Source organism: Cydia strobilella, chromosome Z, assembly GCF_947568885.1.
Source record: "Cydia strobilella chromosome Z, ilCydStro3.1, whole genome shotgun sequence".
NCBI lineage: Eukaryota > Metazoa > Arthropoda > Insecta > Lepidoptera > Tortricidae > Cydia > Cydia strobilella.
Window position 1 is genome coordinate 58,186,125 of NC_086068.1, and position 23,904 is coordinate 58,210,028.

At 37.6% G+C, this 23,904-nt stretch overlaps 2 protein-coding genes across 2 annotated transcripts in view; both read right to left on the reverse strand.

Moving 5' to 3' along the window:
- Window positions 1–3,460: 3,460 nt before the first annotated feature.
- On the reverse strand, window positions 3,461–11,067 carry LOC134755130 (uncharacterized). Its single transcript, XM_063691608.1, has 2 exons — window positions 10,432–11,067; window positions 3,461–3,721 (listed from the first exon to the last, which is right to left on the reverse strand). The coding sequence occupies exons 1-2, from the start codon at window positions 10,982–10,984 to the stop codon at window positions 3,717–3,719; spliced, it is 558 nt and encodes a 185-aa protein (XP_063547678.1). The 5' UTR covers window positions 10,985–11,067; the 3' UTR covers window positions 3,461–3,716.
- Window positions 11,068–12,789: 1,722 nt separating this feature from the next.
- Window positions 12,790–23,904, reverse strand: part of LOC134755232 (amidophosphoribosyltransferase-like) — a 43,088-nt gene continuing 31,973 nt past the window's right edge. Inside the window, exons 8-14 of the mRNA XM_063691754.1 lie at window positions 23,710–23,745; window positions 22,821–22,910; window positions 21,083–21,241; window positions 19,226–19,353; window positions 17,969–18,190; window positions 17,265–17,385; window positions 12,790–16,759 (exon numbers count right to left, since the gene is read on the reverse strand). Coding sequence (XP_063547824.1) covers window positions 16,608–16,759; window positions 17,265–17,385; window positions 17,969–18,190; window positions 19,226–19,353; window positions 21,083–21,241; window positions 22,821–22,910; window positions 23,710–23,745 — 908 coding nt within the window. The 3' untranslated portion in view covers window positions 12,790–16,607. The remainder of the gene's footprint in view (window positions 16,760–17,264; window positions 17,386–17,968; window positions 18,191–19,225; window positions 19,354–21,082; window positions 21,242–22,820; window positions 22,911–23,709; window positions 23,746–23,904) is intronic.

Sequence of the window (23,904 nt, forward strand, 5' to 3'; positions counted from 1 at the left end):
GCAAAAATGCCGGGATAACGCGATTAAGATCTTGTTACATATGACCATTCTCCCCCCCCGTCCGCCCCTTTGTCTCCGAAACCACTGGGTCTAAAATTTTAAAAATCTTGTACCTTCAAATAACAATTTAGGTAAAGGTTGTTATGTATGGAATGGGGAGTTAATATCGAAATGGAAATTGTACAACAAATCCATTTAACGCCAAATTTTGACTGCTTATCATAAAAAATAAGAAAAAAACTTGGAAAGTAAAATTCTCTTGAGCAGAAACATATCACTTTCTGCACACTTCATAGAACAACAATTACCCACATTTAGAGCATGATAAACGAAAAGTTTTTTACTTTTATTCCGGAATTCATGCCCCAAGGGTGTGCCATGTTGGTTGCACTTTAGTACGGGAGTAGGGGATGGGATGGGGTCAGCTAGTTTATCGACTTTTACACGGATGAAACCTACGAAGTCGCATTCGCAGACACTACAGATAGTTACTGGTTTGGCTGTATTGTCTATAATATTGTCTTCGGTTACCGCGATAGTTACTCATGAAATAAAACTATGAAAACGGATTATATCGCGTATATTGAATTTATAATACATCCCGACGTTTCGAACTCTTTACAGCGTTCGTGGTCAACGGGTGACTGAGGAAAAATTACAAAATGCAAAAATACCCACATACTAAAATAATGAACAATCATAGACTACAAACTTTAAGGCTGGTTGTACATGCAAAATCGGTTCATAAGGCTAGTTATACACTATAATTATTTTTCAAGTAAAGATATATATATATACGCGATAAAAATAAACTATGCCGGCTCCAACCCTACACCACGGACCCGAGAAGATTTAATTCCCTCCTAAATTGTAGGAGGGTATCCCAATATGGGACCGGCAACAAACTCGGCGGGACACATCTTTTCAAAACATCAGAATGTCCAGCATCATCCAACACTACGGTCTCACAGTCTATGTCTCGCTTGCTCCTTTATCAGGTGGACTACAGGATCCCAAGCTGGTGGTAGAGAAAAGCCATCTTCCCTATTAAAGTTTGGATATTTCTTAATCTCAATGGCCTCGCGCAGCATTCTGGGTATGTAACGCTTCTCCTTGGCAAGAACCAGAGGCTTATCAAACTTGATTGAGTGATTGGCTTTATCCATGACATGCTCACAGACAGCAGACCTAGGTCGACGGTGCTTGACATCAGCTATGTGTTCCTTCACCCGAGTGGAAATGCTCCGTTTCGTCTGCCCGACATATGATAGGCCACACTCACAGTCCAGCCTGTACACTCCTGCAGTCTGTAGAGGGGTATTGCATTTTACAGGCCTCAGGAATTGTGACATCTTCTTCATTGGCTTGAAATATGTTTTTATAGAAGCACGCTTCAAGATGTGGCTGATCCTGTCCGTGACCCCCCTGACAAAAGGCAGAATGGCAGGCCTGCGCTCGACTGTGGGGATCTTAATGTGGGACCTCTGGGTATTGTCTATGTTTGAATAAATATTAAGTACTCTAAGAACAAATTAAATTACTTTCTATGAAAATATTTTAATTTGTGTTATTTCAAGTAGACACACTACTATTTCAATTAGAAATCGAAATAAATAAATGTCATATACGAAGGAACAAATGACCAAGGCCTCCAGTCATTTCGATTTTAAATATTAAGTATCTTCGCTCTGTAATAAATAAAATTGTCCTTATTTAAATTCTTACAATAACTATATAGTGAAGTCATATAATTAAAAATAAGTTAAATTTCATTTTTTTTTACAAGCTTTTATCGCTGACTGTACTTTTCTTTCCACAGGCAACTAATACTCATCGAGACAATTCCAAAAACCCCATACACAATAAAGTTTCGTTGTACTATCACAGTGTTCCTATGGCCACCTTTTGTCTCCATCATTAGATCAGCTAGGTACCATAATATTGCATTGTCACCCGACCTACATATATATGTATGCAAATTTTTAGCTTCATCGGAAACGGGGAAATGGGTCAAATTTAACTGGCAAGATTTGACCCTTACAAACATGTTACATACATACTTACATAGGTACATTGCAAGTTAAATAAAAGCTTGTAAAAAAAAACCGCGCCTGTATACTTGAAAACTTCACCATACAACTACCTAACTAACTATTAAAATTACATTATATAGTAGGGTATTTGACAACATTAAAAATATATAACGAATTGCTGTCATCCTGAAAGATAATAAACTAATAAAGTATATTTCACTATATTTGAATGTAAATTATGTTTATTTTTTGGAAAATAAATGAAAGAAAATTTAATATTTTTTGAAATTTCATGAGGGACGTGAACGCTCTGTGATTGGTCAACGCTCGGATGACGTCACACGCGGGTAAAAATTCTTGATTGCCATTAGTGTTTTAACTATTTTATTTGTATTTACTTAATTTTAGTTATTGTTCCACAGTTTTCTGATATATTCCGATTTATCCGTATATATATAGCACAATATTTATAAGAATCTCAAAATGGAGACGAAATATGTGAAAGCTGATAGCGCAACCTATCAGACAGACGCATTAATGGTTGCACTTTTCTTTAAAGATAATCCGGATTACTATGCTGCGGAACTTAGAAATGTAAAAACAGCTGTATGAGTATACGTACAAATAGTTTATTTACGAACATTTCGATTTCGATGATACGAATACGACGACGATATATATATATAGAATACGATGACGAGAATAATATCTTCATACTGCACTTTAGTTTGAAAGAAAAAGTATGCTACTAACTACCTACCTACTAATGCTGAAAGAGCTATGTTATGAGGTTATGTAGTAATACATTAAATACCTAGATCTTGTTTCGTGAAATAACAAAATCCGCTGCTTTAATTACTATATTTATTTACAGTTAAATATTACTTACATCGAAGTGGTCTTCACACATAAAAACATTTATATGCGCTAATATGCTCTTAACAAAGGATTTGTCTGGATTTTTTATAGTCGTACTTGAACATTGCGGAACTATACACCATTTATATACCATTTTACAGTGAAATAATGAATTCAATGCACATAAACCATAAGATTAACTAAGGTAATTGACTGAGTTTACTTGCGCGTGACGTCACACGTGTCACGTGATTAGCCCCTTTGCAAAAACAGCGTTTAAGACGCGTTCAAAATAAATAAACTAACATTGTTTTTTTACATTTAATACAGAAAATATCAATCTAGTGTTACGGAATTATTAAGTCATAACAATAAATTAAAACCATTTTCAAAAATTAGTCAAATAGCCTGTTGGTCAAGCAAATGTTGACAGTAGAAAAAGGCGCCAAATTTAACAAATGTAGGCGCGAAGGGTTATAGTCCCATAGAAAATTAGAATTTCGCGCTTTTTTCTACTGACAAGATTTGCTTGACCAACTAGGTATAACATGTTTTTTTGATGAAAACTGCTAGCTATTAATATAAATTACTGTCCTTCATTTGTAGGTCTACGTGCAGCTTGTTTGCTGTATAATTGCGCAATTGTGCCCATAGTGTCCATGAGATCGAGCACGTTGGCCGCACTCACGATGGTTTGCACGATGGAATTCAATCCGTTCTGTTTGAATATGAGCTTGTAGCTGTAGTTCTTAGCACCTATCATGCGCACCGCGCGGCGAAGAAAGGTGCACGTGTTCCCGATGTTCACGGCCTTTTCCTTTGCAGCTAGTCTAAATACAAAAGGAAGAATATAACGATAAGGTTAACAGTTAAGACTAAACTAAATACGATTATCTACTTACAGTAGCGACCAAAAGTATTTTGACAACGACAAACACTTTGGTATGGATGCTATGGATGGTATAGAAAGGATCGCAATCTCTTATGGTAGAATTGTTGTAAAAGTGACCGCGTTAAGCTTAAAATAATAGTTCCTAATCTCTCCGGTGGCGCTAGTTAGGCTCTGGGACATGAGTATAACATGAACCATATAAGCAAAGATAGATATAACTCCGTAATAGATGGATACAGTCTAAGGAAAAAACGTGCCTCGAAAATCAAGAAAATTTGATTCTCGTTCAGAGGGCGCTATTAGTTTTGGTCTACAGTCGTATAGATGGCGTTGACGGTTTCGTTTGTTATTTAACAATTTTAACGCATATCAGTGAAATAACATGGGTCAAAATCATAAAAATAATTAATGCAAATAAAAAAAATCATTTATCTATTTTTAAATACATTCTATCGAATTTTTATAAATCTTCATTTTTAGTTTTAAAGTGTGTCGACAGATGGCAGTGAATTTACTGGGGTTACAAAATTGACTATGAAAGTACCGCTCTAGTATAAGTTACTCTATGATATAAGGCAACAAGTAACCCGACCAAATTACGTAGGTTGTTTTTGGTAGTATTTCGGTGTATAGTGGCGCCGCCTAATTACTGTTTTTTGATGGACACTTTTCATACATAGAGATTTGGCTCCTTTATACAGTCTCCATGATGGATGCACTTTGGTATTGTATGAAACATATTAGTTTTTTCAACTTAATTTTTGATGGCTCAAAAGCTCTTTGAAATACGTAAAAAGTTTAGTTTCACTGAATGTTAAAGTTAACTTGGCAACATAATTATCAATTTACTGGTTCAAAAATATTTTGACACGTTTCTTTTACAATTTAATTTTTACAGTGGCTGCAGAATTTAAATATTTTGGACGTAAATACAGCAGAATACTTCTCTTAAAATGCCAAAACATAAAGCATAGGTATTCGAACGATTTCAAGCAAGCTCTTGCGGCTGTACTTAAAGGGCCCTCCACACTCGTGCGCAGAGCACAGTTCAGCATGGTGGCCGCGACGTAATGGCTTGGCGATATTTTTTTATTTTTTTCGCCATGGAGTCAGGCCTCTCGTACGAATTGATGGGATAATGGATGGTATGTATAATAAAATATACTCTACACACAAATGATACCCTGTACTGCCATAATGCCATCTCGCTGGGTGTTTCAGCATGATAACGACCCCAAACAATAAAAAAAAGCGTAAAACAATCAAGGTTTTAGCCCTGAGCAGCCCATTGTCCGCGTGGCCGGAGAAAATACAGTGAGTTTTTAAAATGCCTTTTATGGAAAATGATACTTAATAGGGCGATTAATATTAGGGTAAATTAATTTTATGGCATGTTATATTATGACTATTAATATTATGGAAAATAATGTGTATGCATTTTGAAATTATATGGAATATCAAAATTATGGCATATGAATTTATGGTAAATGAGATTAAAGCAAATGACATAACGGATGTCAAGATGTCATTAGCAGAGCCCGGAATTTTAACTATAAAACTCCCGTGAATTTTAACTATAAACATATTAAACCGGGTCACTCACGTATTATTAAGTCGAATAGCTGGACATGTTTCGAATGTTTCGATCCAATTTAACATGTCGAGCTATTCGACTTAATAATACGTGAGTGACCCGCTTTATTTTTTTTTTATTATTCTGGTTCACCAACAGTGGCAACAACAACTTATAGACTAACACACTTGCATACTATTAAATTATTATTGCTCCACCAATGAGGGCTATCGTTTTTTCGCTCACCAGTTGGCGCCTCTGTTGATGGTGATCCAAAAGACTAAAGAACAGCTGTCAGTCATTGAAGTGACAAGTGACATTTGACATTTGGAACTAGCGGCGAATTCATACGCGTTAGCCCTCATTACAGGCGAACACAGCAGGAATTAGTATTTTACTCAAAACATTTTAATAAGATAAGATTATTTAATATGAGCCCGAAATTCTGGACACGCTGGGCAAAACCACAATTTTTTTTTTCAGGTACTTTTTAGGTCCATATAGACGGAGAGCTGGTAGAAATTTGGAGTAGGTCCTTGAGGCAAGCTGAAAATTTGCCTGATGCTTCTCCTATCTTACCCTACCTCAGCACTACAAGTCTGGCTGCAGGGTAGCGGGTCTAAATCAACCTATAAATGTTTAAAGATTTTTTTTGGTGCCCAAAAAAGGTTCTTGAGGCAATCTGTAATTTCTACAAGTGAAAATTGAATATCTAAATAGTCATAAAAAAATAAGCCAGACGATTTGGTCTGGGCCTTCTACCTGCCAGACGATGTAGAAAGTTACGTATGGCACTTACTCGCACGCAAAATTAAGTTTGTTATCCTGTATAAATGTATGCTAATACAAAGTTATTTTTGTAGTGCAGAAAATTAAAGATAGAAAGGTACAAATTTGGATGTACGATGTGATTGTGAGTATGAACAAAGAGGATATAATAAGATAGAGCGGTACTGTCATAGTAAATTTTGTAACCACTGTAAATTCACTGCCATCTATCGACATACTTTAAAACTAAAAATGAAGATTTATAAAAATACGTTAAAATGTATTTTTCTACTCGTCGAGTATAATCTGTGTATTAGAACTTGATCATAAGCAACACTACAACCTTACTCTTGTCAACGTTGGATAGTCTATGGCACTTCCGACTCAAGTATAAGAATTTTATCGATACGGTTGTCAATTATAAAAATTTTGAAAATAGAACTTCATACATTTCGATTAAATATTTCTTGTTTAAGGAGACTCGATTCAATGCAAATTAGCCTACTTAAACACGCTGCTGCGTCGCATCTGCTTTGTGATTGGTTGACTAACAAAAACATTTTATTTTATGTTGTAGTAGAAACAATTGCTTCATAAGTCAGAAACGCGCATGTGACACCCTTCATATAGCAACATCCATACCCTACGAAAACCGCTTAGCGTTGCTTGTTACTCTATAGGCTACGGTGGCAAAATCGAGAAAAAAACTGTCTTAAAATTGAATTTAGCAAGGAGCAGGTACCAGGGCCTCATGAGTTACGAGGAGGTGTCGTTGACCAACCCGCCGGGGGCGCCGGGCCCGGCGGCCGGGGCGCGTACGAATATGAAGGTATCGCGGGCTGCGGCAGCTCGCGTATCTTAGCTGTATACTTTTGGTTTGTTTACCTATATGATTCTACTATGAGAATAAAATTCAATGTACTCGACTGAAAAGCTCTCTATTATATCACGATTGTATAAAATACTATTAAATACGGATAAATGATTTTTTTATTTGCATTAATTATTTTTCTATGATTTTGACCCAGGTTCTTTCACTGATATGCGTTTAAATTATAAATTACAAACGAAGCCGTCAACGCCCTCTATACGAGAGTAGGCCAAAGCTAGTGGCGCCGTCTGATCGAGAATCAAATTTTCGTGATTTTCGGGGCACGTTTTTTCTTTAGACTGTATCCATCTATTACGGAGTTATATCTATCTTAGGTATGAAGATGTGTATATTTATGATAATTATGTGTATAGAATAATGGGTATGAATAGGGTGTGGGCATATTACATATAAAATTAGCGACAATATGTCCGGTTGCATCTCTATTGTAGATCCATGGGTAGTTCATTAGTTATGACGACGGGAAGTATTTTTTCACCTCAGCAGCTCGAACAAGCCTACTTTCGTCACTCCAGGGAGTGAAACAATGTAGCTTTTTAACCGACTTCAAGATTTCAAAGGAGGAGGTTCTCAATTCGGTTGTATGTTTTTTTTTTTTAATGTTTGTTACTCCATAACTCCGTCATTTCTGGACCGATTTTGAAAATTCTTTTTTTTATTGTAAGTATATACATACAGATTGGTCCCGTTTTTGTCAAAAAGCAGTTCTGATGATGGGATCCATGAGGAATCGAGGGAACTCCTCAAATGTTAAAGACATACATATAGTGATTTTAGTATTTTCATCAACAAATCAAGCACTTACATTAAAAAAGTGACATTTGATGAAGTGGAAACTGCTGATAACGATCAGAATGGAACTCTTCGATGACAGTCCACGTTTGGCGATTTGTTTTCTTCCTTATGGACCCAGACCTAAACTTGGACCGGGACTCGGACCCGGACCCGGGTCTGAACATGGACCCCAACCGGACCCAGACCGAACTCTGACCCAGACTTGGACCCGGACAACCGGACACGGACCCGGACTCTGATCCAGACCAAGACCCGGACCCGGAAATGTTACTAGAAAAGTGGGTTAGGTGTGTGGTTGGGTTTTGAACTGCGATTCTCACAGAACAGAACTGCTATCAGAAAAGTAGGTTAGGTTAGAGCTGTGACCCTTACAGAAACGAAATGCTAACAGAAAAGTAGGTTAGGTTAGAACTGCGACCCTTACAAAAACGAAATGCTGCTAGAAAAGTGGGTGGTTTTACCTCCTTTTCTACATAATTAGGCAAAAGATGCTGTCTTTTTCATTTTATTGTCTGGAATCTGAGAGTGCACCATAAGTGAACTTTCAGCGGCCCCCATTGAAGTCGGTTTTTTTTTCTTAAAAATTATTAATTTAGTGAAGGCCATGAACTTCATACTTTTATTACATTTTTTTATGGTATGGTACGGTACGGTACGGTACGGTACGGTACGGTAAGGTCCGGTACGGTACGGTCCGGTCCGGTCCGGTCCGGTCCGGTCCGGTTCGGTACGGTCCTGTCCGGTCCGGTCCCGTCCCGTCCCGTCCCGTATCGTATCGTATCGTCTCGTATATATTATAATACTTTTTTTTTCTGTTTATTCTGTGTAATTCGAAATACATTTTAACCTTTAATATGTTCTCACTACTGAGGTGAAAAATTATGTGTGCAACACGAGAGCAAAGTTATTTTACATCTCGTGTTTTTGAGTCCCTCGCTCAAGATTCTACCTTAGAATCATTCGCTTCGCTCGTGATTCAATTATAGAATCTTTCGCTTTCTCGGGACTCAAAATAAACACTCGCAAGAAAAACCAACTTTCCTCTCTTGTTGCACAAATAACTATTATTTTATTTTAATGTAAACATGGCGTGCATGGCTGTGATCATAAACAGGCTAAAGAGCTGATTATTTTTTTCATCTTTAGGGGTCATATAATATAATTAAATAATAAATAATTAATTAATAATTATTCGAATTTAAACTGTTGTGAGACATACTAACATCAAAGATAGATATAACTCCGTACAACCACACGCACGCAACACACGCACGCACGCACGCACGCACGCACGCACGCACGCGCGTGTACGCAATACACGGTCGTCGTGAACGCTGCTCGCACTATTAGTGCTTGAGAAAGGAGACCTAGGCTCTCCGAAACATGTCGCGCGAGTGACTAAAACAAGTGAGTTTAAACCGTAAAATGATTTAAAATCTATAATAAATCAATTATTTTAGGGGTTTAATATAATTTTAGTCTAATTTAACTTTAATTTTAATCTTAACTGTAATATAATATTTTTTATGTAATGTTATAATGTAATATGTTATGATCCTAAGTTGATTGAAATAAATGAATAAACGAAATGAAATTAAGAACATCACACGTTTAGGGGGGAGGGGATCAAGAAAATGTGACATTTTGTGACAAGGGGAAGGGGGGAGTCACAAACTTTGTGACGTCACTATAACTTATTTAAATTATTTTATTCGCTGTACAGTTAAGTAACAAGTTTTTGGAACGATAATCGTTTAATTTTCTTTTCTCAAACATGCAATGAAATATCGTCCTTATGTGCGTCAAAACAGGCTTCAAAGTATCACGTTTCTGGCGGAGCAACTCGAGAGAACTGTAAAGGAATTTCATACGAAATTGAAGGCCTAGCCTGAGAAGTAATTTTTAATTTTAATGTAAACATGGCATCTGTGTTCATGCGAACAGGCTAAACAGTTGTTTTTTTTTCAGTCGTAGTGCAAAAATAATCAAAAAAATTTTCCCCCGTAATTAAGAAACCCTTAATTTATATTTAAAAAAAAAAAACGCAAAAAAAAACAAATTCTTTATAGGGCTGTATCTCCTAAACCATGCGTCGTAGCGCAAAAATAATAAAATTTTCGTTCCCCTCTAGGTGTCCCTTAATTCAAGGACCTACTCCAAATTTCTACTATTTTCTACCAGCTCTCGGACCAATAGCTTTAAGTTTTTGATAGGAACCAACTCCTCCGTCGGCCATATTTAATTTTAAGGCCGTTATTTTGAATTATAGTTAATTTTTATTATTTAGACACTATAGTCTGTTTTTTTATTCCTTAGACTAAAATGATATTTCTTGTGCTGCTAGATTTTTACGTCTTATATTTATATTAATAAGACGTAAAAAACCTAACAACACATACAATTTCATTTTAGTCTACGGAATAAAAAAACAGACTAAGTGATTCTACATTATTTAGAACTCGAGATATTAATGATATACGTATAATTAAAAATGCCTGAAAAAAATTGGTGTTTTTGCCGCACTATAAGTACCTAGGTATTTAGAAAACGAATATTCAATAATTTTAGTAACATTATTAGTATTGTCACGGAATAAATAATAGAACGTATTGTTACATACCTAAATCAGGGGCACTTTCTGATATTCGCTTCTTATTAGCAAGGCCATCTTTATCTGGTTCGGGCGAATGAATTTCTTCATCACTGCTAATAATAATAGCACTTCCCTCGTCTTGGTAAGTGACAAAATCGTCGATATCTTCACAACCCCGTGCGACAGGGTGTGTTTCGACAAATGAAGTGTCAATTTGAAAAGGACTTTTTGGTCTATCGATGACAAATGTAGTGTCCATTTGAAAAGAACCTTTTGGTCTATCGATGACAAATGTAGTGTCCATTTGAAAAGAACCTTTTGGTCTATTGATGACAAATGTAGTGTCAAGCCCTTTGGTTTTTGAATTGCTTGGGCCAGCCTCGCATAACAAATTTGAAGAGGGCACATTTTGGGTGAGTCCACTGGAGCCAGATAAAGTATTCATTGGAGGTCTCTGGCGTGATTTGTTCAGCAAATGGCCCGGCAAAGTTGGTAAAGGTGCCAGGGGTACAGGAATCCTTGTTCCCGCTTTCTTTGTCTGCTTTTTGTTTAAATTTTCTTTCTTCAGATGTTTCTCCATTTTATTAAGCACTTCAATAAAGTTTTTCTTACTGTTATATAATTCTTTTATCTTATTGCACTTCGACACGACCAGAGCGACCGTTAATATGTTTAAGCTAAAGATGAATTATGCCGGGTAGGTACATAAAAATCTCACAACGGCCACAACGGTTATAAACTACCCTCATATACTTCTCTTACCAAGGAACGTATAACAGGTATAATAACGGACTATCGATCGTATGGTATTTTTTTGTCACTTTATTTTGGCAAATAGCAGCGTTTTACCTGAAATAAAACGCATTTTAAAATACTTACCTCACTGGCTGTGGCAAGCGCTGGAAGCTTAGAATTCAGAGAGCATATCTGTTTACGTCGAATTATCACCAGTCTAGTGCTTTATTTGACTTTTGTTTCCGGCGACAGTGGCGACACCTGGCGGACCGTGTGTGTGAATGTCCGGTGAAGTAGGTGAACTGTTTGTCATTGGCTCAATTTTCACCAGGCAGAAATTAAATGAAAGCTAAGAAAGCTTCCAGTGAGGTAAGTATTTTAATATGCGTTTTATTTTAGGTAAAACGCTGCCATTAAATTACTTGACCGCCACTGGAAGCTTTATCTTGCTTGCGCTCGGGCATTGAGATCTGCCCGCCAGAACACTTTCTCCCAGCGAGGCATCACAGAAATATCCCGGCCGATTGGTTCAAGTTAGCGAGGAAAACCTATTAGAAATGTGTAGTCAAGCGTGGGTCGGACTTAACTACTTAGTTTTTGAACCGACCCCTACGGGTTTTTTAAAGACTCACGTTTCACATAAAAAATACATTGTTAAAAATTGTGTAATGTACGGAACCCTTGGAACGCGAGTCCGACTTGCACTTGGCCGTTTTTTAGGGTTTCGTACCTCAAAAGGAAAAAACGGAACCCTTATAGGATCACTCGTGCGTCTGTCTGTCCGTCTGTCACAGCCTATTTTCTCCGAAACTACTGGACCAATTAAGTTGAAATTTGGTATACATATGTAAGTTTGTGACCCAAAGACGGACATGTAACGTAAACAAATTAATTTTAAACATGGGGGCCACTTTTGGGGGGTAAATGAGAAAATTAAAAATAAAATTTTCGAACTCTATCGTGTTACATATCAAATGAAAGAGCTCATTTTGAGAATCTCAAATGTATTTTTATTATAATTTTAGGATAAACAATTTAGAAGTTATTCAAGAAAATAGGCAAAAAATTACATTTCATAACAACAAATACAAAAAAAACGAATAAATTAAATATTTAAGTGGGGCTCCCATACAAAAAACGTGATTTTTTTGCAGTTTTTTTTGCGAAATGGTACGGAACCCTTCGTGCGCGAGTCCGACTCGCACTTGGCCGGTTTTTTTATTTAAGACTTATAATTTCTTTAATTATTATTTCCTTTATTTATTTTGGGTCTTAGGTTAGGGTTTTATAACATGCATATAAAAGTAAAATATAAAAGCACTTACAAAACAGTACAAAAAATACATAAACACATTATAAAAAACCTAACCTAGGGTGCCGCCGGCAGCGGGGCAGGGCCCAAGCTGCCGGTGGTCAGGGCCGCAGAGAGAGGAACCGGCGGACTATTAACTAATTATTATTATTTAATTTAATAATTGTTTGATAGAACCAATTGAACTAACCATCAAAGATATATGTAACTTCGTATAAGATAAAGTTTAAGGAATAAACGTGCCTGAATATTTAGTAATAGTATTTCTTTCAAATAAATGTATTTTCTTCCTTTCTTTCTTCTATTAGTAGAGTAAATGCCCAGAAAAAAAAACACAATTACAAATAAGTAAATGATTTTAATTCATTCTCAATAATAATGTCGTAGAACATATTCTATACCAATAGGTGGAATGTACTTAATTCACACCTGCTGTCAACTGATCGCACGCAACGCGTTTCCAATATATACTATATTAGCCAGTTTATAGAGTTGAAAACATAATAAAGATACAACTACCTACGTAGCCTTTATACAATTTTACACATCGATTCACTAAAGGCGTAAATGAAATAAAGTAAACTAATACATAAGCATTTTGACTGACGTAAGATAAATGTTGAGAAGACCGACTATCTGATAGATTCTATTAGACAAGACCGTCCACAAGATCTTTCATCACTTTAAGACTCCCCGGCAAGCTCGGCAGAATTTCACCTTCCCATACAAACGAAGTTTCGCTCTCATTTTAAAACTACGTGTTGGATTGTAATGAAACTTTGCAAATACAATGACATGAGGTATATCTAGGTCTGTAATTAGTTTATATAGCTCTAGTATATAAAACAAACGAAATAAAGCAAAAACAAGTTTTGTATGATGAAAAACTTAAATTAGCTATTTTTTTTTTACTATTGTATCTGAAGCTGCAAAAACTAATTACAGGCCTAGATATACCTTATCCTATTGTAAGTACAGTTTCAGAGCAATCTAGCTAGTTGTTTTAAAATGAGAGCGTAACTACGTTTGTATGGAGAACCGAGCTCTACTTACAGAAAGTCATTAGGGCAGAAGGAGCGAAGCTTTCTTTCTGACTGTTTCTGAGTGAAGTAAAGTATTCAAATATGTAAGATCTTGCTCTAAGACGGTCTTCTCAAATAAAAAATATTTGTGTCGATTGCTTTTTCAATCATTTCACGCCAGTTTTGTATTAAAACATAACAATTTGCCAGACGAACAAGGGAATGGCAAAAAAAATAGACTTAATATTAAATAATATGAATCTGATAATCAATCAGTAATATAATTCTATGCCATGTAACTGTTAAGGTCCATAATTTTAACAAAACGTATAAAAATTATAAGTCGACATGGTAATTTATTAATTATATTTATTAAACATTTAAATACATGAACCTTAACGTCAGATCTAACTATTCGAGAATTATCTAAGATCAATAGTTCCTACAGTTTAAGGCAAATGCCTGACCGACGGAAACTACTCACTATATTGTACTCGCCAGCAATGTAAACAGTCACCGACCAATGATTAAAATGTACGTTTCTTATATAATCTACCTCTAACCGCTTTATCGCCGCTGGTCAGACAGTTGCCTAGACGCAGCATTAAAGCCGTAACTGACTACTGCAGCGGACCGCGACCTTAGTGCCGTCGAAATATGGGGCATTTTCTATGAAAAGGGACCTTATTATCTCTAGGTGATGTTTGATCTAGGGTCTGCGGACTTGGGACCCTCCGGCTACGGACGCGGGGGATCTTTACCCCGCTATACTGACGGTTAAGGCTGACGAACTACTGCCTGTGATAGGTGAACTCATAAATTACAGTTGTGAGGTCATATTTTCGTTTAATTTTTGCGAAAAGCAATATACTCACACATGGGGCATTTTCTATAAAAAGGGACCTTATAGTCGATAGCACAGCGTCGCGCGGCATTGTATTTATATCATCGTTAATAATGGCGTAAGCGCCGTCGACAATAAGGTCCCTTTTTATAAATACCACATTTTATCTTCTAACTTATAGCTGTGTCCTTAACGCACGTATGGCGACCACCTTACACATTATCGATACGTGCGCACCGCACCAAGGTCGCGTCCGTAAAGCTCTGGTTTCCTAATTGTCTTATGAAAGCGGTGTCGTCACACAGCGGCCGTCAACCGTCGTATAGCGGACGCGAAAACACGGCCGTCTTTACGGTCTTCACAACCGTCGCACTGTTATGAATCTAGTGTCAATTTGAAATAGTTATTTGTTATACAAGGGTGCAAAGTTGTATTTTACCCGCGAGTGTTTACGATAAGTAAAATACATTTGCACCCGTGTGTAACTCAAAACTTTTCCCCTCACTATAGAGAGGAAAGTGCAACATCCACAGGCGTTAGATCATCTTCATCAACTGGAATCACTAATTTTTTTACGATATTATAACAAAAAACTCTGGAAATTCTGTACTTTTACGTGAGAAGTTTTTAAGTAAAAATTTTGTTGACAATGTTGACATTTCTGACGTATGAAATGTCAATGATGCGTTTTAAAATTGCATCGACTTAACTCGTGCGTTCAGAATTATATTTAACATAATTATTATAAAACAAACGTTTATTATGGAATTTTAAGGTTTATGACTTAAAATCATTAAATAAAGCTAAATCTGGTATTTTTTATTAGATTCTCAAACCATTTATTTAATAATAATTAATATCGAACGAACCATTATTATAAGCGTTTTACGTTTTGTTATCTGTCAACCTACTTAAACACGCTCTATCCAAGGTCAAATTACTTTCCCCATTAGTGGATAAAATGCGTTTTTCCCCGCTTGTTTTAAAGGATAAAAGACGGCTTTCCGAGCTAGTGAGGGGAAAAGGACTTTTTGGTTTTGTTTTTTGAATTGCTTGGGCCAGCCACGCGTAACGAATTTGAAGAGGGCACATTATGATTGAGTCTATTGGAGCCAGATAACGTATTCATCGGGGGTCTCAGCCTTAATTTGTTCAGCAAGTGGGCCGGCAGAGGTGGCAGAGGTGCCAGGGGTACAGGGAACCTAATTGTTTTCGCTTTCTTTTACTTGTCTTACATTTTCTTTGTCTTGATGTTTATCCATTTTATTAAACACTCCACTAATTCTTATTCTTGTATAATTCTTTTATCTTTTTGCACTTCGGGACGACCAGCGCGACCGTTAATATGTTTAAGCTGAAGATAAATTCGCCCTGGATACGTTTCGTTTGACGTTGGTGGCTGACGGTGTGTTATGATTATGACGCCGTGGAACTGTCCACATGTCGTCACCATTGTGAGATTTTTATGTTCCACGGCGTCATAATCATAACACACCGTCAGCCACCAACGTCAAACGAAACGTATTCAGGAGACAAAATGGATTACCTTGATTTAGCTTTAATAATTTCGTTGGAGGATGAACTATCATCAGAAGAGGAAAATAATCGTAGTGCGTAACATCATTTATTCAAATCTCTTGGTGCATTTGAGATTTTAGTAAAAATGGCTTCACCGCTATTAAAAAAACGTTCACGAAACTATCGACACCGTCAAGACAGCCGTCGTGGAAATGGCGGCACCGCTTGTTGACGTTACGCCCTCTAGGAAACCGCGCCATTTTGTTTACATAGACAACGTTCTGGTGACGTCATTCACCGCTGTATTACGCTCGCTATAAGACGGCACCGCTTTACTAGGAAACCAGAGCTTTACGGCTTTTACAAATCACTGTACAGCCAGCATTCAAAGTAACGTATACGAAAATAATAGTCTTTTTCGTAACAAAATCAATGTTATGAAAAGAATTCTCTTTGCTAATATCAATTATTATACTGCGTCTGATATCAATTTAACAAAAATTTACTGTAATAAACAAAACTAATGTCTATTCATTTGTCGTAACCAGCACGACAATTCCTTACTCTAAAAAATACGTGTACTTAAAAAGTATATAAGGCACAGTGTATATGGAAAATGTGTACAAAAATAGATTCTAAACTATGTACTTTTAGGAAACAGTAAAAGTGGTCTAGTTGTACTAATGTCCCTTAAACAGGCTCGGGTTGTAACACATTGACCGTCCAAGACACGCAAAGCCCAAGGTTAATGGACTCGAGCCTAGCCTACAGTTCACCAGTCGGCCTCGGGTAGGCCCCCGGGGTAGTCGCCGGTGAGGCAGGCGGTGCAGTGACCGCCCACGCCGTCGCTCGGCGTCGACTTCATGTTGTAATGGATGGCGCTCACGAGGCCCTCCACGCTCAGGTATTCGAGACTGTCAGCACCTGAAAATAATCAAATGCTTGGTAACCTATGGCTAGGTGATAATTATTTGTTAAGAGCCCATTAACGTGCACAAACGTAGATCTTGACTATATTATCTTTAATAACATAGCTTCAGATACACGAATTATGACACTTCGCTCGATACAATTAATTCTCAAAGTAACCTCTAAATAAATAAATGTTCTTTATTTGCTTAAAATATGGTACAATAACTCGCTAACTCGGACTTTTAATCAAACTTTACTCGGTTATTTATTATGTGGTACTATAAACAAAAATAAAGAAGAAAAGACAATCTTAACTTAGTCATAGCTTTCGAATTTCGATACCGTAAGGTAACGTTTTTAAAATAAATAAAAATCGACAAAATTCGACCAAAATTGACGCTTGGCGCGCATGATCTTTCCCGTTCTCTTGCGAAATGTGACAGTGACAGCGGCTAAACGATGGAACGGCCTTCAGGGGCGCTATTCTGTGCACCCGTGGATATACATATGTACTAACCGACATGTTTGGCGAGCTTTGGTGCTTCCATCTTGTTCGCGATGAGTTCCTCACGCGTGGGTATGTTGATGCCCATGTAGCATGGGTACTTCAGGGGCGGGGACGCTATTCTTATGTGCACCTGTAAGAACATATGATATATTAATACCCACACAATAGGGCATATTACTGCAATGTTCTGCCACCAGAGTGCAGGACTAGCCTATTTAGTAAACCATAGAGTAACTTATACATAATGTACCTTCAACAGGTTTATGAGAAGAGACAATAAAATATGACATTGATGCATCAAGGCGGTTTGCTTACAGATGACCTAGCGGGAAACGCGAATCCGAAAATTCGCTATCTGCCTCTATGTCGCTCGAATATGCAAGTGACAGAGAATAGATGTTAGATAAATAAATTTTCTTGTTTCACGATAGACCCTCAGATTGTGGTAGTGGCGCCCTGGCACATTAATTTATTATTTAAATGATACATTTATAAATAAATTAATGTGCTAAACTTCCAAAAAAATATCTACATGTTGGAAAACATTAACGGGCCCTGAAGGGAAAGTGCCTTAAAACATTAAGCTCATTTTCCTGAAAGGAAACATTCTTTTTATAAAAAGAAACAAAACTGCATTCAAAGATTTTTTTCAATAAGCACAACGGGGCATTCCACGAGAATGTATGTAATACATCATGTAATTTTTAACTCACCTCAGCGGCTCCTGCGTCTCTCAGCAGCTTAATAATCGGTCCAATAGTGTTCCCTCGCACTATAGAGTCGTCAATGAGCACAATGCGTTTGCCATAGACGTTCTCTGAGAGAGCACCGAACTTCTTGGCCACGCCTAACTGGCGCAGTCGGGTGGACGGTTGGATGAACGTGCGGCCTACGTAGCGGTTCTTGCACAGGACTTCCATGAAGGGAATGCCGGACTGGTGACAGAAAAATGAGTGCCTTATAGGTATTACGCTTAATCAGACGAACCCTGTGAACGCTACGATTGTGTACAACTATAGGAATTCATTAAAGTTTATTCTGACTGGTATAGAAGGCATGACATTAAGTCCTGGAGTCTAGCAACATGCCTTGGCCATGTTGCTAGACTCCGGGACGAGAGGTGGACCTTACACGCGACAGCCTGAAAATGTCCAGATGGGAAAAAGGAAGAGAAGACGGCCATTGGCACGCTGGTCTGACGAAATAATTAAAGTAGCGGGGGCCAACTGGATATGGGAGGCCCAAAACCGAAATAAATGGAACAATCTGGAAGAGGCCTATACCTCTTAGGAGGGTTCTGGAGTAATTTTTGATACAGACAAATAAGGTTTAAATCCTAGATTAAGTCGTGTTACCCGGAAATAAAAAGCTTTTAATTTTTTTTTATTATGCTATTTAGTCAATTTTTTGTATTGTCTGCATCATCTCAAATGACTTTTCCGTCTAAGACGATAATCTGTTAATCAAAAGCCATTGTCTGTTTTGTGCGAGCAATTGGCCATTGTGCCATTGTGTGTGAGCGCCGCACGCGCCGTGGCACGCGCCAACACACAATGGCACACAAAGACCGACAGGTCGCACAAAACAGTCAATGGCTTTTGTTTAACAGATTACCGTCTTAGACGGAAAAGTCATTTGAGATGATGCAGACTATACGATACGTTTTTTTGTGCAATAAAAATTAAATAAATATTAAACCGTAACCTTGAGCGTCCTTGGCCTTCTTTAGCGTTCAAGGGGTTAATAAGATATTATAGATGACTACGGTGTGAAGGTTTGCATAATGCCATTAACGTAAATATGAAAAACGAGTTCTCGTTTTTAGGTATCGTCCGGCAAGAAAAGTACTGAGCGGCCGGCAAACGGTCGTCAATCTGGTGTCGCGGGGCGAGGTAATTCGAGTCGGGGCGGGGCGGTGCGTGGCCGTTCTGTATGGTAATACTATTACTTATTCTGTGCTTTGTACATACCTGTCTAGCGTAGCCGTGCGCCGCAGCGGTGCCGGATTCTGGGACCGAGGACACAATATCCGCGTCGACGGGCGACTCTCGCGCCAGCATACGGCCGCATTGCATACGCGCTGAGTACACCATTTGACCTGACGACGAATTGTTTATTGTATAAGGAGAGCAAACTAACATCTAAATCCTCGTACATATGTGTGTGCAATGATAGATATAACTCCGTAATAGATGGATACAGTCTAAGGAAAAAACGTGCCTCCAAAATCAAGAAAATTTGATTTTCGTTCAGAGGGCGCTACTAGTTTTGGCCTACAGTCGTATAGAGGGCGTTGACTGTTTCGTTTGTTATTTATAATTTTAACGCATATCAGTGAAAGAACATGGGTCAAAATCATAAAAATAATTAATGCAAATAAAAAAAATCATTTATCCATATTTAAATACATTTTATCGTATTTTTATAAATATTTATTTTTAGTTTTGAAGTGTGTCGACAGATGGCAGTGAATTTACTGGGGGTTACAAAATTTACTATGACAGTACCGCTCTAGTATAAGTTACTCAATGGTGTGAGGTAAAGTTAAGGTACCCGAAAATATATATTTTTTGGATTATTGGTTAATTTTGGCTAGTTTTTAAACTTATTTTTGTAAGTTCTCTCTTTTCACTTGCACTAACCTTGTGAAGTGCGTGTGTAGTGCACGTACATTACCGCTCAAAAGTATTTAGGCACCCACAATATTGTATACAAAAATAATTTTCAAAATCATACTGTTCGATCGCAGCAAATGACTCTCTTACATGTTGGATTGAATTTTTATTTAGGTAAATATATTGAGCCTCAAATTGTTGTCAAAGACATCCTTTAAAATTTCGAGTTCACTTTATGCAACGACTTTACCCTTATGTACTATTTCATACAAAATAAAACGATTTTTTACTGGAAAACGATTTATGGATTTTTTTACGCTTGCCATTTGGTAAATAGGCAATGTACACGAATATTCTGCACATCATTTTGAAGCTCGATATGTCTGTTAAATTAAAAAAGTTAACTGCACAAAAAACTGTTACCCGTCTACGACTTAGCGGTATAATTCTGAAAGTAGATTTTGTATACAATTGTATGGAAAAAATTACGAGTGCCTAAATAGTTATGAGCGGTAGTGTAGATGCAGAACGCCTGCTGCTTGCCCAAGCCTCTCCGTGCTAAGCCTCTACTGCCACCAGGACACATAAAAACACCCACTTGAGCCCTAAACCCTAAGTACTAACCTTCGAACATGGAGTCGGCACGCGCGAAGTACACATACTCGAATATACAAATCACCTGCTGCTTGCCCAAGCCTCTCCGTGCTAAGCCTCTACTGCCACCAGGACACATAAAAACACCCACTTGAGCCCTAAACCCTAAGTACTAACCTTCGAACATGGAGTCGGCACGCGCGAAGTACACATACTCGAATATACAGAACGCCTGCTGCTTGCCCAAGCCTCTCCGTGCTAAGCCTCTACTGCCACCAGGACACATAAAAACACCCACTTCAGCCCTAAACCCTAAGTACTAACCTTCGAACATGGAGTCGGCACGCGCGAAGTACACATACTCGAATATACAGAACGCCTGCTGCTTGCCCAAGCCTCTCCGTGCTAAGCCTCTACTGCCACCAGGACACATAAAAACACCCACTTCAGCCCTAAACCCTAAATACTAACCTTCGAACATGGAGTCGGCACGCGCGAAGTACACATACTCGAATATACAGAACGCCTGCTGCTTGCCCAAGCCTCTCCGTGCTAAGCCTCTACTGCCACCAGGACACATAAAAACACCCACTTGAGCCCTAAACCCTAAGTACTAACCTTCGAACATGGAGTCGGCACGCGCGAAGTACACATACTCGAATATACAGAACGCTTGCTGCTTGTCAGCGGGCCGCTCCACCACGTCCACAGTGCGGACTCCGTGTCGGGACATCTCCACTATCTCGCCGGGAAGCACTTCGCGTACGTATCGGGCGCCTGTGTAATGAATCGTAAAGTGAATATGTTATGCGACGATAGGTCTTTGGTCTTATCAAAGATAGATATAACTCCGTAATAGATGTTTACAGTCTAAGGAAAAAACGTGCCTCGAAAATCAAGAAAATTTGATTCTCGTTCAGAGGGCGCCACTAGTTTTGGCCCACTGTCGTATAGATGGCGTTGACTGTTTCGTTTGTTATTTAACAATTTTAACGCATATCAGTGAAAGAACATGGGTCAAAATCATAAAAATAATTAATGCATTTAGAAAAATCATTTATCTATATTTAAATACATTTTATCGTATTTTTATAAATCTTAATTTTTAGTTTTAAAGTGTGTCGACAGATGGCAGTGAATTTACTGGGGTTACAAAATTTACTATGACAGTACCGCTCTAGTATAAGTTACTCTATGGTCTTATAGTACATTGTGCAACATGGGGCGTTAAATATGCCAAACGAGAGAATAGTTAAATCGCGACGGCTTGCCGGAACGATTTATAGACTAGAGTTTGCAATATTATTACGCCCCGAGTTACACACAATGTTTTTCATCACACTTGCGATACAAAAATGAAGTATAAAGACAAAAAACTGTTAATTATAATACTAGAAACTAGAAACTTCATAACTCCCTAGGGAAAACGCTTTTTCTCTAGTTTCCGCTAAGCCTGCGTGCAATTTTACATTTACTGAGCGAGTGTGATGAAAAAGTATATTAAGTATTTTTGAAGGGAAATTGTGTCGCTTAACGTCATAATGTAACGAAGCTATTGCTTAGAAGCCGTTTCGATGAATGGAAAACAAGGAAATTGCGATTTGTCGGTGATATAGCGTTTATGTATATATATTGTTGCCATACAATATTTTTTATAATAAAATGTAAGAAATTGAATGGTACTTAACTTTTTTCGTACTTGTTTTTTTTTTTGAAACGTATTTTTTTATTATTCCCATATATTTTTTAAATCCCCGGCAAGCTCGGCCGAATTTCACCTTCCCATACAAACGGATTTACTTTCTCATTTTAAAACTACGTGTTGGATTATAATGAAACTTTGCACATACAATGACATGAGGTATATCAAGGTCTGTAATTAGTTTATATAGTTCCAGTTTATAAAACAAACGAAATAGAGCAAAAACAAGTTTTGTATGAAAAACTGAAATTCGCTGTATTTTTTTAACTATGGTATCTGAAGCTACATAAACTAAATCCAGACATAGATATACCTTATCCTATTGGTAATACAAAGTTTCAGAGCAAACTAGCTACTCGTTTTAAAATGAGAGCGGAACTACGTTTGTATGGAGAACCGAGCTTGCCGGGGACCCTTAACTTTCCAATTTATTGTGATAAATTGCTCATTTTCTATCTATTTAACTAGATTTACTTATAAAATTGGATAAGTTGCATATTTCCTACAATAAATAGTTATATTTTAAGATTTGTCTCGCCCTAGCAGGGTCCATGCTGTACTCCATAATGTTATTGTTATATGTAAACACCTTGTAATACCATGGTTGGCATTCAATAAATGATATGATATGATGAAGGTTCAAATTTCACTTACCAATAGACAAAAATCCGCACGACTCTGACGACACGACCCAACCTTCCGCTCTATCATCTATGCCGTTCTTAGAACTGCCGTTCATCAAAACTAAAAAAAAAAGATATTTTATTAGTATACACAAACACAGAAAGGCGGGATTCCAACAGTGTGGCAGCACTGTGCGGCACAAGCAAATAGGCTCGATGACAAAATATATTTTATCAATAAATGATCGTATCGTATCGTATCGATAGTTGGCAGGCTAATGAGCGGGAAATAATATGCGTCATGTGAATCATGCATTTGGGAGGGGTAACTAGATTAACTGCAAAAAAACATAGGTTTTGTTAGATTGTAAGAATTCTGTATCTTCCACACTGTTAAAAAAAGCGGTTAAAAATCAAAAGGTGTTATTATCCGAATAGTAAGTTAGGAAAAAACTCAAAGTTTGGATCAGATTACTTTGCCCCACATGTGGATAAAATGCAATTGTCTCATCAGTTTTAAAACAATCCAGGGGGCCTCCAGCTGGTGTGGTGAAAAAACATGAACTTTATAGTGGCACCACCACACTATGGCGCTGCAGTTAGCTTACACGTCTATGATAACAATCCTATTGTTAATAAAAACACTAACATAATAAACATATTAATAACGGGTCACTCACGTATTTTATGTCGAAAACGCTCGCTATGTTTCATTCCGTACCGAGGATAATCATCAGGAGTCTGCGCCGGCCCGTCACCGTCGACGCAAGCTCCTGATGACGTTCCCCGGTACGGAGTGAAACATGTCGAGCGTTTTCGACTTAAAATACGTGAGTGACCCGTTATTAATATGTCTGTGTCTCACGAAAGTTTTGACACTAACATAATGTTATTTATAATGGTAATGGAGCATGCTTTACCCTCGTTATGGCGTTCTGATGAGTTTTTGTAGGCATCTGAAAAACATTCAAAGTTGTCATGACATGCTTGTGATAGTAAAACTCCATTGAGTGATGTAATGATAAAAAATAATTAAATTAACAGTCAGGAAGTGTAATGGTCTTACGGTAGATGTCGCTAGTCGCGCCCCTAAGGCACATATGTGACGTTTTCAT